The 16,288-nt window shown below is 46.5% G+C and overlaps 1 protein-coding gene across 6 annotated transcripts in view; it reads left to right on the forward strand.

Annotated features, from left to right (window-relative positions):
• Positions 1-12,128: 12,128 nt before the first annotated feature.
• Positions 12,129-16,288, forward strand: part of LRP6 (LDL receptor related protein 6) — a gene marked incomplete at its 5' end in the record, with an annotated part of 122,083 nt that continues 117,923 nt past the window's right edge. For all 6 annotated transcript variants that reach the window (XM_084276314.1, XM_084276315.1, XM_084276316.1 and 3 more), the window contains one exon: positions 12,129-12,183. In XM_084276314.1, coding sequence (XP_084132440.1) covers positions 12,129-12,183 — 55 coding nt within the window. The remainder of the gene's footprint in view (positions 12,184-16,288) is intronic.

Below are 16,288 nucleotides of genomic sequence, written 5' to 3' on the forward strand. Positions count from 1 at the left end.
AAATATTTATTCTTGTGCTAGGAAGATGGTAGAAACCCCCTCGCTGTGATGCAGATTTCTCAAATGTCATGATGTTTTTGCAGTTGCAAAACGGGTACCACTGTTGACAGCAGACTTCTCCACCAGCTACCCCATTGATTGACAGCAAAAGGGATTTCCAGGAACACAGTCTGCACATACCAGCAACAGCAAAATGAGCAACCACTAGTGTGTATGTGGGCTACAAGCAGCCACCGTGCAGCTTACTTCCTCTTATCTGGTGTGTCTCACAACTTTGTAAAACATCAAGAGTTTGATGTGATAGGAGAGCAGCCCTGTGGAAAAGGACTTGGTCAAAAAGCTGGACATGAGCCACCAATGTGCATCTGCAGCCCAGAAGGCCAACCACATCCTGGATGGCATCAAAAGAAGTGTGGCCAGCAGATCAAGAGAGGTGATTCTGCCCCTCTGCTCTGGTCCCAGAGACACCTCTCCTGGAGTACTGCATCCAGCTCTGGAGTCCTTAGCACAAAAAGGACATGAATCTCTTGGAGCATGTCCAGAGGAGCTCCGTGAGGAAGATCAAAGGGCTGGAGCACCTCTCCTATGATGACAGGCTGAGAGAGTTGGGCTTGTTCAGCCTAGAGAAGAGAAGGCTCCAGGGAGATTTTATAGCAGCCTTCCAGTACCGGAAGTGTACCTACAGGAAAGCTGGGAAGGGGCTGTTTGTAAGGGCAGGTAGCAGTAGGACAAGGGGGAATGGTTTTAAACTAGAGCAGAGCAAGTTTAGACTAGACATTAGGAAGAAATTCTTCAATATGAGGGTGGTGAGATACTGGAACAGGTTTCCCAGAGAGGTGGCGGAGGCCCCATCCCTGGAGATGTTCAAGGTCAGGCTTGGTGAAGCTCTGAGCAACCCGATCTAGTTAAAGGTGTCCCTGCTTACTGCAGGGGGGTTGGACTAGATGCTTTTTAAAGGTCCCTTCCCACCTAACGCATTCTGTGATTCTGTGGAACATAGAAGAAATTATCCTGGGTAGCAGTCCAGATAGGGTTGAAGTGTGCAGGTACAGCAGCTGGGGTCCATGAGCTTGCCCAACATCAGGTGACCATGCATCAGCTTGCAAATAAGACACTGGTTCTTGTACCTGTTCTGCTGCATCCTGACACCTACATTCCACCTGAGACTGCAGAAGGAAGGTAGGCTTTAAAAGTGAAGTAAAAAGATGAGTCTTGGTTCTGAGGTAAAGTTTACAATTTCACAACTGACCCTGATTACTTGTTTTCCCTTTAGTTAATTTTCATCTGATTGAATGTTGATTAAGTCCTAATTGGGAACCATCATCATTGCGGGTCTCATAATGGACCTGGTGAAACAAGATAGGTCTCTCCAGGAAAGACTTTGCATATTTCTCACTTAACTTTTGACCTGAAAATTATCAAATCTTTTTTGAACTCATATTTATCTGCCCTATTACCATAAGTTGTGACAGCTCAGTATCTATCCTCTACCTTCTTTTTCTGCACAGCCATTCCACTGCCTGTCCAGTGCTGTTCAGGAGTGGAGGTTTTACACGGGGAAAGAAAAGGAATTTGTGCTTGTATTTGCTAGGTTGTGCTTCACTTCAGTTTTCAGATCTTCCCATTTAAAGCTGAACAGCATTTTAAACTTGTATTTTGATGTCATGAACTTTCTTTTGAAACGGTGTACATGTAGCAAAATAATAAATGGGCGATCCCTATGTCAAGGATTCTGGGCTGCATAATTTTGGATGCTTTTTGCTCATGAAGATGTCCTTCTGAATCTATCAGAATAAAAAGCAGTATCTCAGAAAAAAAAAACCATATTATTTTGCCCTTTTTTTGTCTCAAAGTGTTTGTCTCAAGTGTGCCAACTACACCATAGGTACAAGTATCAAATGGTTTTTGTTCATGCAAGCAAAACCATGCACATATTTAGTGAAAGAATAATAAAAAGAACTGGCAGATGCAGAGATGAGTCTCTAAACTTTCTCTGCAGAAACAGGGGGAAGCTGTTTGGGCACTGAACAAGAGCTACAGCTCTGCTGCTTGTACACTGTGAAGACTGGGGTAAGCCAAATAAATAAAGTGAGAGCAAGTGCAGGTTGCCCAAACTTTGCTGTTTTGTAAAAGCTATAGTACATGCAGAATGTCCTTGTTGCTTAATTGGAGAGATATGGATGGACTTTTCAATGGATGGGGAATTAGCTGGATGGCCACATCCAAAGAGTTGCAGTCAATGGCTTAATGTCCAGATGGACATCAGCAACAAGTGCTGTCCCTCACTAGTCCATACTTGGACTAATACTGTTCAATATCTTTATTAATGAAATAGTGGGACTGAATTCACACTCAGAAAGCTTGCAGATGACACTGAGTGGTACAGTTGATATGCTTGAGGGAAGGGATGCCATCCAGAAGGACCTTGACAGGCTTGAGGACTGGGCCCATGTAAACCTCACGAGGTTTGACAAGGCCAAGTGCAAGGCCCTGCATCTGGGTTGGGAAGACTCCCAGTATCAATAAGAGACTGAGGGATGTATGGGTTGAGAGCAGCCCTATGAAGAAGTACTTGGGGATACCAGTAGATGGAAAATTAGCTATTAGCCAGCAATGTGTGCTTGCAGCCCAGAAAGCTAAGTGGGCTTTCTCAGAACTGTGGCCAGCAGGTTTAGGGAGGTGATTCTGTCCCACTACTCCCAGAGAGATCCCACCCGCATCCAGTTCTGGGGCCCCCAACATAAGAAAGACATGGACCTGTTAGAATGGGTCCAAAGAAGGGCCACAAAGATGACCAGAGGTCTGGAGTACCTCTCCTATGAAGACAGGATGCGAGAGTTGGGCTTATTCAGTCTGGAGAAGAGAAGGGTCTGGGGAGACCTCATCGCAACCTTCCAGTACCTGAAGGAGACCTACAGAAAAGGAGAGGGACTGTGTGTAAGGGCATGTAGGGATCAGACAAGGGACAACAGCTTTAAACTAAAGGAGGGCAGATTCAGATTGACATAAGGGAGATTTTTTTTATGATGAGGGCGGTGAGGCCCTGGCACAGGCTGCTCAGAGAAGCTCTGGCTGCCCCCTCCCTGGCAGTGTCCAAGGCCAGGCTGGATGGGGCTTTGGGCAACCTGGTCTAGTGGTAGATGTCCATGCCCATGGGAGTTGGACTACAGGATCTTCAAATGCCCCTTTGAACCCAAAGCATTCCGTGATTCTGTGGCTATATAATTCTAGGTTTCTATGGCTGTAACTGAAGGGTAGTACATAAAGTGGGAGCAACAACTAAGTGACTGGTGTATATGATGCTCTATAAACATATTTTTTTTTCTCTTACCTTTCTGTGATTTGTGTCTTTGGCTCCCATTGTTTGCTTGTTTGTTTGTTTGTTTTTAATATGGTGACTGGAATACTTTTTGATATACTGACTTCATGGTTTATGCCATTCTGTACTACAGGAAGCAAGTACCCTCACTGTTTCCTATGGTTACAGTGCCAGGATTTCTAAACCACAAATGAAGATAGGACACTCAATCATAATTTCTTTGAACACTTAGAGCTTTTCTTAAAAAAAAAAAAAAAAAAAAAGAATTTGGGGAAAATAGCATTTAAAATGTATTGTTCAAAGAAAAGATTTCTTAATATGCCAAGATTAAACGGGGATTTTGTTCTGTGTAAGCTCTTTTCAGATCATTCTAAAGGTATTAGATTTTTCACAATTGTAGGAAGGAAAAAATTAGTAGAAGTTGCATTAACTGCAATGCTGAAAAAGGCATTGGAAGGAGCTTTATCAGTCAGGGATATTCAGACACAATTCCCTGTCTTTATTCAAAGATCCATGTGACCAAATACTGTCTTTGTGGGTTTGACTGGGGAAGGAGGGGGCGGACGGGGAGAAGGAAGGATTGAGGAATGGATTGGGTAGCCTCACTCTAATCATTTTTTTCCTTGAGAGGAGAAAACAGAATCTAATTATTCCAAAATGGAATATGATAATCCTTCAATAGTATCTTTATAGCAGGCACAAATGTTTTAACCAATATATTTGGGGAGTGGGTCTGCCTTAATCTGTGTTTTCCTCTGTCACTTATCTACATCTAGTTGCCAGCTGTACTGGAAGAATCTTTGTATCAAAGTTCACACTAAGAAATTATTTGAAAAACTAATGGAGATGGCAAAGCAGCAAATGAGACTTCACCCAGATAACAGTTGCCTCTTCCATCCCCCCATCACATGAAGAATGAGTTACAGGCCAAAAGCCACTGAAACCTTTATATACAGAGCCAGTGCAAGCTTAAGGATCCCCATCCATCCCTGCTCTGACAGGCAGAGAAATCAATGGGGGATACTCAGTGCTGCTGCCTGCTGATAGCAGGGTAGAGGGAAGAATTTGGTTGGCAGCCTGTTTCCACTTCAGCCTTAAAGCTCTGATGCAAAGATCACCATGTTTCTAATAAACCAGACGTTCAGTAACTAAATTATCGGCAAGGCTTGTTAAAAAATCAGCCACTGTCTACTCTCTTGGGATTTCATTAGTTGAGAAGTGAGCAAGGACTAATTAAAAGTATTATCTGGATTGTGATTAGTTGATTTCAATTAAATAAAAAGGGAAAAAAAGAGTATTTTGTCCTTGGAATTTACTCATTCAGTAGTGGTATCATGCTCTACAGCATCCTCAATAATGTTTTTTGATTCTGAAGTAGAATCATAGAATCATAGAATCACAGAATGGCATAGGTTGGAAGGGACCCCGAGGATCACACAGTTCCTACCCCCCTGCCACAGGCAGGGACACCAACCTCAGGCCTGGATCTCCACAAGGTTGCCCAGGGCCCCATCCAACCTGGCCTTGAACACCTCCAGGGACGGGGCATCCACCACCTCTCTGGGCAGCCTGTTCCAGCACCTCACCACTCTCTCTGTAAAAAAACTTCCCCCCAATATCTAATCTAAACCTTCCCTCCTTTATCATTAATCCATTCCCCCTTGTCCTGCCAGTGTCTACCCTTTTAAAAAGTTTATTCCCCTCCTGTTTGTATGTTCCCTTCAGGTACTGGAAGGCTGCAATATGGTCCCCCCGCAGCCCTCTCTTCTCCAGGCTGAACAAGCCCAGTTCCCACAACCTCTCTTCATAGGGGAGGTGCTCCAGCCCTCTAATCATCCTTGTGGCCCTCCTCTGAACCCTCTCCAACAGTTCTACATCTTTCTTCTATTGGGGACCCCAGATCTGGACACAGGATTCCAGATGGGAGTAAACTGGGAACTTATGCATGTCCTGTATGCTACCATCCCAGGCCTTGAAACATACTTCCAACAGTGAAACACAAAACTCATCAAGTAGAATATGTCTGATAGTTTTGAACTGTCACAGGCATCAGTTTCTCTCTGAAAAATCCTGAGTAATGGTAATTTAATGAAAATGTTACCGAGAATGTGCCTTCACCCTTATTTTTAATTACTCCCTAGAAAGAAATGTAGAGGGTAAAAAAGATGTTGGTTTTACTTGAAATAATAAACTATTTCAACCTCTCGCAGTTGCATAACCTTGTATTTCAAACCTTTTAAACAGCACTTCCTAAAATACCGCGGGCAATAAACCTAGAGATTAACCATCAGAGGGCACCCTTTTCTGCTCCGAGGAGCTCCTCTTGCTTTCCTGGCTGATTTTGGGAGCTTGCCTAACAACTCGGAAAAATAACACCCCTGGAGAGGTATCATGGGTGATGATCCATGGCCATATTCTTGAGGTGCTTCGTGTCTTGGCTGAACTGCAAGATAACCTGTGTATGGATGTAAATTATAACATAAATACACATATAAATTAAAGTATCACAGAATGGCATGGGTTGGAAGGGACCCCAAGGATCATAGAGTTCCAACCCCCCTGCCACAGGCAGGGCCACCAACCTTCAGGCCTGGATCTACACAAGGTTGCCCAGGGCCCCATCCAACCTGGCCTTGAACACCTCCAGGGACGGGGCAGAAAAAGGTATAAACGAAACATTAACACAAACATGGATATAAATGTGAAAAATAACTAGGAAACACAAATAAGAATCTTCCTCCCAGAGCTGGAACTGGAGAGGGTCAAGTCTCTTTGCTTGCTGTAACCTCTGCATCCAGGGGACAGCACCTCAGCCCAAAGTAGCTATTTCCAGTCACAAACGAGTATCACCCCACGGACATCACATAAAGATCGCAAACTGTTGCAGGAGAGATTGCTAATTACCATGACACAGTGACTTACCTTTGTTGACCAAAGGCATAAATTCTCATCGTTAATCCCCGTGACTAAGAGAGTGAGAGCAAACCTACCACAAAGCTTTACCAGTAACTAATTTTTAAACTTCAAAGGCTGCAGCGCAAAGCAGAATCACTAAGTGCTATGGATGCCTATTGCAAAACGCTGAACTCCCTGAAAGGGGGCTGAGAAGGAAATATTCTGAAATTGTTGTTGTTTAAAAAGGCACGCACGGTATGGCTAATAGAGCCCAGATGCTGACGGGGTTTGAAAATTTGAGCAAACTCAAACAAAATGGTGTTTTGGTGTTTGTCGTCCTGAAATGTGAGCTCTTTTAAAAGGCTGTTTGTGCTGTATCCACCTAGCATTACAGTACTTGACGAATTTAAGAACTGTAACTTTCTCAAATGACGTTTTTATAATTTGGCTTTGAAATGTAGGCACGGCTAAATGTTCATAAGGGAAGTCTTGGACTTGCCCTGTGGTCTGGTGGGCAGTGCCGAATTAAAATCAGAATCCTACATGGTTCACACCGCAAACACCACCACTGGAGAAGCGTATCCTCAGGCAGTGCTGTTTTCAACTCCCTGGGAGATGGAAGAGGAGAAAAGAGGTAGTAGATAGACAGCCTGACCTTGGATGCACCATCAGCAGGAGTCCAAACGCTCCTCCAAAGGTGTAAAGAAAATGCCCGAGCCTTTCAGGTCATCTTGTTTCATATTTCCCCTTGGGGATATCGCCGGATGCCTGTTGGACTAGCTCGCCTGTATGGGCTGCTGAACTCTGCTGAACCACCTTCTCTTCTCTGAAGTTTTTGTTGTAAGGATTTTTTTTTATTAGCCACAAAGAAAAGCAGTTCTCATCCTGGGTACCAGGCAACCTCTTCTGGCGGAGGAGATGGGAAAGAAAGAATGGGTATTATACTTAATAAAGGGGGAGAAAAATAAGGTAGTACCGAAACGCAAGGAGAAGAGGCAACTCTATTGATAAAAAGGGTCTTGATGGCTTGTTTGATGGGAAAATTGCAACAGAAGTAACAGGAGTGCTAGTTTGTGCTGCGGTTTGACAGTGTCAGGGGAACCCCGCAGACAGGAACTGCAAAGACAAATGGAGTCTCATGGCCTGAAGAAAATTTCAGGACTAGACACATGACTACCAGTCCAAGGAAATCTGCTTGTAAGCTGCCTACGTCCCAGTGAAAAGGTGCAGTTCCTACAGTATAGGAGTAAAGGCGAGGGAAAAAATATGTCTGCTTGTTATTGACCTTTAGGAAGGACTAGAGGATGCTGTCTTCTGTTCATTGAAGGAGGAACACCCCAGTGAACCCGTTGCACTTTAGGAATGGGATAATCCTCGTCAGGCATATCTGTCAGGTTTATTAGAACTGACCTTGTTTTGGGGGATAGTTTGATAAAGCGGTTTTCTATATAAACTGCATGACTCGGGCAAAGTGGCAAGTCAAGGTGTCCTATTTTACCTGCAAAAGTTTTGTAACAGTCATCATTGGTGAAGTCATCACTACTTCCCACCCCATTTCCTAAGCTAGGATGCTGCAGACTTTCCTGCTGGGGGCAAAAGAGGACTTGAGCTAGAGGTTCAGTGTGAAACCTTGGCCCTTTTGAAGTTTGTGAGAGTTTTGCCATTGACTTCAGAGCGACCAGGATTTCACCACACCACGTCGATTAATTCTTGTTGAGACATTCGGCAAGAGAGCTAATTATGATAGTGGTTTCTGTGATGTGGGAAGCCACAAATTCATTTGCTGAGCAGCCATCTTCCCCTAACAGCTTTTGCTCATTAGGGACTTTAGTCCTGGTCCTACAAAAGATCCCATTGACTCCACTGGAACTTGGGGCACAGTTCAGACAGAGTGACTTTGGCAGTTGCAGCTGGTTTCAGGAGCTCCAGCTGCCATCCCTTGCTCTCCCCTGTGCTGACATAACTACTTGTGAGGCCACCAATCAAAACAGGGGACTAAACTGAGTATATTAGAAAACCCAAACCCCCTTAAAAGATCTTGTATCATTGAGGCACCACCTACATCTGGAGGTGAGGATAAGGCTGTTTAGTGGTTAGAGCCTCAGACTGGATTTGAGCTGGCAAACTGAGGCTTCTGTTTTTAAGGTTAATGAAAATAACTGTATCCAACAAGCGCAGCTTGTTGGATAAAGCTGCCAGCAATAAATTAAAGAGTGTGCTGGTTTGGGCTGGGGTAGGTAATTTCTCCACAGTAGCCAGCATGGGCCTGGGCTTATGGCTTTGTGCTGCGAACAGCGCTGGTAACACAGGGATGGTTTTGTTGCTGCTGAGCGGGGCTTACGCAGAGCCGAGGCCTTTCCTGCCTCTCACCCCACCCCACCAGCGAGTAGGCTGGGGGTGTGGAAGGAGTTGGGAGGGGACACAGCCAGGACAGCTGATCCCATCTGACCAAAGGGATATTCTATACTGTATGATGTCATGTTCAGCATATAAAGCTGGGGAAAGGAGGAGGGAAGGGGAAATGTTCCAAATATGGTGTTTGTCTTCCCAAATCACCGTTTCGCGTGGTGGAGCCCTGCTTTCCTGGGGATGGCTGAACACCTGCCTGTCTGTGGGGAGTGGGGAATGAACTCATCGCCTTGCTTTGCTTGCACACCCAGCTTTTGCTGTACCTATCACACTGTCTTTATCACAGCCCTTGAGTTTTCTCACTTTTATTCCTCCAATGCTCTCCCATCTTGCTGCAGGGGACTGAGTGAGGGGATGCGTGGGGCTTAGTTGCCATCTGTGGTCAAACTGACAAAGAGACATTTCCACCCCACTCCCATTTGGTTTAAGCTCAAATAAAGGGATGTGATCAACTCAAGAGAAACCTTGCCTGTCAGAGGTTTTTTGGCATGCAGTAATATTGCCTTCTATTTTACTTTGTACAAACCTCTCCCGTGGAGTCAATTCTACATGTATGAATTAGAAGTAAAGCTGAGAAACTGTTACAACACAGGCTTGGTCTTGAATCCCAAGTATTGATGGAAAAATCAGTTCAGAAAGGGCTGGAATATATCTACAGCCATATCTGGGATGGAATACACAGACAGTGGGGGAAAGAGGCTAGGCTGAAGGAGGTGAAGCTAATAATCATTAAATGGCTCAGAGGAGGTCCTAGCAGCAAAGGGCTCACATTATGCACCAGTGTGAGGGGTGAGAGCATATTATATTTGAAAGCTAAAAATAAAACCAGTCAGCCTGGGCAGCAGGGAAGACATCTTTAAGAGTAAGAGCAACCAGGCAGGGGATCAGGCTCCCAAGGGAGATAGTCAAGACACTGATGTGTTTCCAGCGAAGCAGATAAGATGTGAGAGAGAACGGTGTGTAAAGAAATGTCTTCTGTGATGCAGGGGGTTCAGGCTTGAGGTTTCCCTTCAGCTGTGCACTGTGTGATTAAGATATGATGAATTCATTACAGATCTGCCATACTTCCTAAGAGGTTAATCACAGATGGTGTAACACGATGAGTACACTGTCTAAGGAAAATAAACCCACAAAGCTTTTTCTTCTCCGATTCCAGTGAAACAGTGAAAATAAATGTAACAGTGTGCTCCTTCTGCGGGCTCCTGCAAAATCTAGTGGCAACAAGGGTTAGATGTGAATTACCCACTGTCCAGGTACATTTTTGCTTGGGAAGCCCTTCCCTTCCACTGTCCACACGGATCTTTCTTGAGTTGGATAATCCTCCCAGCTGACAGCCCGGTAACAGAGGAGGTGATTCCATCCACCTGAGAGCCAAGGACGTTTTGTAACACGGACCCAGCCAGGGGCAGGTATTGCTGTTGTGTTGAGTCACATTGTTTACATTCTTAAAATGTTTTTTTACAACCTCGAATGTTGGAAATAAACCTATTTTCATAAAGAGCTCTTTGTGGGGGTTTTTTTTGTTGTTTTGCTTTTGTTTTGTTTTTCCTTGTAAAAGCTGTGTGTCTGATATTATCATATGACTCCAGGAGCCTGATGTTAAGAGCCAGGCTACAATGCCCAGGCCTTTAATCTGGCCCAGATGTTATCTCCTACTGTAATCACAAGAAAAGCTATGAAAATATATGTTCAACAGATATGAAATTAAAAGTTAAATGTTTCCATAAGTTTCTAGTAATCCTGAAAATAATACAGACTTCTGAATGTAAGGATCTCAAATTTTGCTGCAAGTTGTTCTGCCTTGTATCATTATCCTAACTAACCAGCTGTCATAATCTATGAGGGAGGGAGAATATGATGTAGACATTTGGATTTAGTATTCCTTGTAGAAATCCCAAGGCAGATTTTCTAATCTAGAAGTAACACAAAATGCATTGTGTATTGTTTATTAGGAATGAACAAAGTAGGCAAGGAGGGAAGCTTTTTTTTTGGCATATATTACAAAATTGTAACTTTTTAGTTTCTTCAGAAAGAAAGGGGTGTGTTTACACAGATAAAATAGTGGAAACAAGTATTAAACACAGTACATTGACTAATTTTTTTGGTATTGTTTGGTTTGTAATACTGCTCTGAACAGCCCAAACGCACTTTATTACACTTAGCTTATCGATGGGGACAAGAACCCAAGCCACCCCCAGAAGTGCTGGGAAGTAAATCACACACCATTACATCAGCCAGGCAAGCCCTACTGATAAGGAACGCCCGCTAGCTCGGCTCTGGGCAAGGCCAAGCTTGCCGCTCTTGGACCCCCACACCAGGGGCATCCCTTGTAACTTTGTTTTACCGTATTACTTCATTTCTGTCCCCCACCTCCCCTCCCGAGCGCCACTGCAATATTACAGCCCGCTCCCCCCAGTTTTGGTTCTAATTCAGTCGTCAGGGCAGCAGCACGGGCCGACGAACACTCGAACGCCGGCGTGAGCCCGCGGCTGGCCGGAGCGCCGGGCCTCAGGGAAAGGGCCGAGAGGCCACCACGGCCCCGCCAGCCTTCCCCTCGGAGGTGCCGGTGCACCCCTCCCGGAGAGCGGGCGGGCGGGCAACGCTCCTGAGCGGGAAAGGAGGGGGAAAGGAAAGGAGAGAAAGCAAAAGAAAGACAAGGAACCAGCAACCTGGCGCTACGTGGCCACCTTCACCTGGCCGGGAGCGGCCGTCGCCTTTGTGCTGCTGCTACCGCCGCCGCTCCTGCTCTGTGGCAGAAAGTAGTCCCGTCCCTCTCGGGCCGGCGTTGCTCCGCACCGCATCGCAGGCGGCGGAGGGGGCGAGAAGAACGGCAAGTAGTCCCGCTGGAATGCGACAGCCGCCCCCCGCCGCGTCCCCTCACCCTGCCCGCGGGCGGGCACCTCGGGGGACGCCGCGACTCCGCCCGCTCTCTCCCCTGCCAGCGGCTCGGACCCGCCGGGGTGCGGACCCCGCCGGGCTTTTGTCAGGCGCGGAGCGGCCGGGAGCGTGTGTGAGACCGCCCGTGTGTGAGAGGCCGCCTCCGCCCGCCCGCTCCCTCCCCGACGGGAGAGGTGCCGGGGGGGGGCGGGCGCTGCTCCGGGAGCCAGGAGCCGTCCGGGCGCGGCGAGGCGGAGGCGAGGCCGGGCCGGGGGAGGAGGAGGAGGACTGTATCCCTGCGCCTGTGCGCGCCCGGCGGAGGCGGAGGGAGGGCGAGCGAGCGGAGGGGTGGATGGGGGAACGGCCGCGGCGGTTGCGGTGAGGCGGCAGCGGCCGGCATGGAGGGCAGCGCTCGCTCCCGCGGCGGCGCGGCGGGGCAAGTGGCCTGCTAGAGACCGGCGAAGGGGGAAAATCTGTGGCCGCCCTTCCCCGCCTTTCCCCCCCCCCTCCCCTCACCCCTCCCGCCCCCCCCGCCACCTCCCCCGCCCGCCTGGAAGCATGAACTGGCAGCGGAGGTGCTGCTCCTCGCCGCCGCCTCCCCGCCGGTGAGAGCGAGGAGGGAAAGAAGATGGGGGCCGTCCTGCGCAGCCTACTTGCCTGCAGTTTTTGTTCCCTGATGAGAGGTGAGCGGGGCGGCGGGGTTTGGGGAGGAGGAGGGGGGGTTGGAGGGGTGCGGGGGTGCAGGAGGAAAAGTTGCAGGGTTGGTGGCGAGGGGCCATGTTTGGGCGTGCGGGAGGGGAGAGGCCTGGCTGCCGGCAGGGCGCGGGGCCCGGTGCGGGGGCAGCGCTCTCGCCCAGCCGCCGCCACGGCCTCCCCCGGCTCCCGAGCAACTTCCCCGGCGGCCCGAGCCGCGCTTGAGAGCAGCCCGCCCTGCCGGCGGCCGCTTTCGCTCACCGCCCCATTGTTGTTTTCAAGTTTGCGTTTTAATTTTTATGCGGGGGGCGGGCGGGAGAGGGGGAGGAGGGGAGCGGGACCTCAAAATCGGCAGCGTGCCCCCCCCCCCACCTCCGCACCCCCTTGAGCTGGGCGACGGCGGCCGGCAGCTCTCGGGGCAGCAGCTCGGCCACGCCAGTGTCAGGCTGATACCGCTGTTAGTATCGCCAGGCTCCTCTCGTTTATCCCCCCCTCCCGAGAGTGGGTTTTATCCTGCCCGGTGTAAGGGGCGGGGGGGGGGGGGGGGGGGAGCAGAGCTTCACGTATTCAGCGGGGTGGGGAGCGTGGGGGGGTGTGTGGGGGTTGGAAAGTGCCCGGGAACTGGTGTTTCAGTGCTCCCAGCGAAGTGAGCGTGCGGAGTTGGCGAGAAGAGGAATGAATGCTTTCTCTCAGCTGTGCTGGCTCTGCGCTGGGACTTGAGAGAAGTTTGTGTTTCACTGGTGTTCATACAGCATTAAATCAGCCGTCCGGTGCCGCAGAAGGGGATGTCACTTAAAGTGGCTGAACGTTCTTATTATGCTTCCCCTCTCCAACAAAATTTATTGCCATACAGGTTGCAATTGGTAAGAAAACCAAGGAATATTTTTTTTTAATGCTGTGAACTTAACAACAGAAACTATTTCTCTGTGTTCAGTCTTGCTGGGAAGAAATCATCTGTGCTGTTTGCGTCCATCATTTTGCTGCCTACTTGTATTTTTTCATGCTAGATGGTGGAAGTGGTTAATTGGTAACAGTTAATCAATCACACTTCAATTTAGAAAATCCATCAATACTGGTGTGTTGATCGAAGCTAGAGTGAAGGTGGTTTAAGTTGAAGTAACTGCTCAGTCTTCAGTTGCTCAGTACTCTGGAAAACAAAATGTTCCTCTCCTCCATACCCTTTTTTCTACACCCCCCCCCTCATCTGTTTGCCATATTGTATCCTGTTTGCAAAGATACAAGTATACTTATTTAAATAGGCTCTGTGACATTTTGTATTCTTATTGTGGTGGTTAAACCCCAAGTTTCAAAAGTTTAGCTGGGTCTGGAGCATAGAAAGAAACTGTTTCCCAATTAGTTCATTTTATTAGGTAATTATGGTACCCATTGTTAATAACCCATTTGTTTGTCCCTAACTTTCTGTTCAACCTAGTTCAAATGACAACACAGAAATTGCTGTCATATGCAGTGTCCTATAATACTGTTACTGTAACTTCTTCAAATTAGCCTCAAAATAGTGATGTGCTTTTGCAATTTTTTCTATACTTGATAATGTTTAATACGACACTTTGAAGAAATGTTCAGTTTATAAATCATCAGCACTGTTGTTTCTCATCCCTCATCGTTCTCTGTTGCCAAGGACATTTGTAGCTGAACAGCGTTTTTGTTTCTTCTGTGTTCATGGTCCCCTGCTGTTAGATCACCTACCTGAGGTTGTAATCATCTGTTTCTGACACGATAGTAATTTTCCTACTGGCTAATTGTTACCTTAGATAGGGAGAAACAGCAGGAACAGCTGAACTCTGAAGAAACAAAAATCAAATTTTAATGCATGCATCCTCCCTAATAAACAACATCTATGCAAGTAGGATTGGTTTGAATAAGATGTGTTGAGTTCAGAAGAGGTGTCAGCAGTTCCTTAATGAGACAGAGGCAGTGCCAGCATGTGTATGAATAAGTTTATACATGAAAGTAGAGGTGAAGTTCTGAAGTTCAGTATTTGGTTTGTGAAGGGTGCCAAGCGAGCAATAGTGGTGACTGAAACTGAGAAGAAGGGCATAGCTCACATTTGTGGACTGCAGCATTCCCTCTGCTTTACAGAACCCACCCCCCGTTCTTGCTGACTTAAAAAAAAACCCAAATGGACCAAGATTTATAACTGAACTCTGATCCTTAGTCTGAAGAAACTATGGTATTCTTGTTTAATGATCAGGAGAAGGGTAAAATTGATAACCTGGAAGTGCAGGGCCCTGTCAGCTAGTACGGACTGCAGGTACGAGGCTGCTGCTAGCCAGGACGGATGCACAGGGCAAAGCACCTTGTCTTTCAAAGTCGTCCAGGGACTGCGATAAGCCAGATCTTACTGATGTTTTCAGGGCAGGTATTTGGATTTCCCAGAGGCGGGTTACTGGCCTGACAGCTTGTTGTGAAGGTTCTGTGGTGTGGTGTGGGGTTGGGGTTTTTTCGTGTTCTGGCTGATGGAAGAAAGGAGTAATTTTCCTGGAACCTCTTGACCTTCGTCACAGTCCTGTCTCTGTCCTTCTCTGTCTACCTCGGTTTGATTTGGGGGATTAGGCTTCCTCCTCTCTCGCCATCAACACTGCTTCTTGAAGCCCCTCCCTGAGGGTACATATTGAGGGGTAAGTTAGGGCTGCTTCTTGGCAGCTTTGCTGTATTCTTCATGACAGCTAAGAAACCAATCAGGATGTTGTTAGATAATTGATAGCTGCAAAGAGGCCATAGCAGTGGCATCACATCTGTCAGGGAGCTAGAGACTCTAAGTGTGAAACTGAGGTTTCAACTTTTTAATAAGTGATAAAGAGAGAGTTCTTCCTTCACAAGAATTCAGAGCTTACTTTTCTTCTAGAAATAACTCTCCAGTCAGCGTGTAATTGCTGTTTTGTTTTGGCTTTAAACCCTGAGCATGCAGGCAGGGAATAAAGCTCTTGTTTGAATAGGAATCTTACAAATGATGTTTGTGCAGACATACTGAACGTTGCAGACCTCTGTGCTTAAGGTCAGCTAGTGAAGAAATGAAAATGCCTATTTGGCAATGGGCATTTTAAGACTAATGCTTCTTTCTTACGCCTTCAGAAGAGGGCTTGTTTTAATCTGTTACTGTTTTAATATTATTTCTGTTTTAATTGTTTTTAATCTGTTGTTACTTGCTTTTGATAAACAGAATATCTTTGCTTTTTTGTATTTTTTTTTAGGTAGACTTGGTTGCATGTAGTTTAGCAGAGCTTAATGTTCAAGACTTGCTAAGCTGTGACTAGAGGTGTTTGCCTGTGTTTTGTTTTTTACCAGAAGTCAGAGAAGAGTACAAGGAATAGGCTTTCTTACTTCTGAAGTACTTGGGTTGGAGATGAGTATGGCGTTTCCAGCTGGAGCTGTGTTTCAGCCTTCAAGCAAATGGTCTCTTCACCTAAGACTGTACAATACTTAGGTTTTTGCAATGAGACTTGGAAATAACCTCTTCTTTGCAATCATCGTGGTCTGTTTCTTCACCCAAGCTTGAAACAACTGTATTCTAGTCATGTTTTTTCATTGTGTGATTCCTCAGAAATCAGTGTGCCTTTGTCTGCTGTGATTTCCAATGCATTTTCCTCTTTCATCTCTCCACAGAACAGTCTAAAATTAGCGTGATCTAAGGTGTTACAAAATCCACCATTACTTTAATAGTTTTTGCAATTGCATCTCTGTGATACAGTTCACTTATCATCAGATTGCTTTAGCTTTTCTTTAAAACTGAAAAATTAGGACTTGGAAAGTTTGATGGACTTTTTTTTTTGCTGTGTCTTGGAGGGAAGGTGAAGTGGCGTTTTTGGCAAGGTGTGCTGGATATATGGAGAAGTCCTGAGTGTACGGGTGAAGCTGTGTGTATCTGGTCAGAGGGATGGGCTTCCTGTATCCTTTGGTGGGAGTTACATAAAAATAGTCAGGTGAAAAGCTTTGTTCATGTTTCACACCAATACTGGTTAATGGGGCATTAACCATATTTGTGTTTCCCTTTTCCCTGATGAATTCATTACCTCTGTATTGCCCAAGTTCTAAGTAAGGTATTTGTCTGAAAGCTGTGGAATGGGGGTGGTGTGT

This window comes from Gallinula chloropus (genome assembly GCF_964237585.1).
Source record: "Gallinula chloropus genome assembly, chromosome: 1".
In the NCBI taxonomy this organism is placed as follows: Eukaryota; Metazoa; Chordata; class Aves; order Gruiformes; family Rallidae; genus Gallinula; species Gallinula chloropus.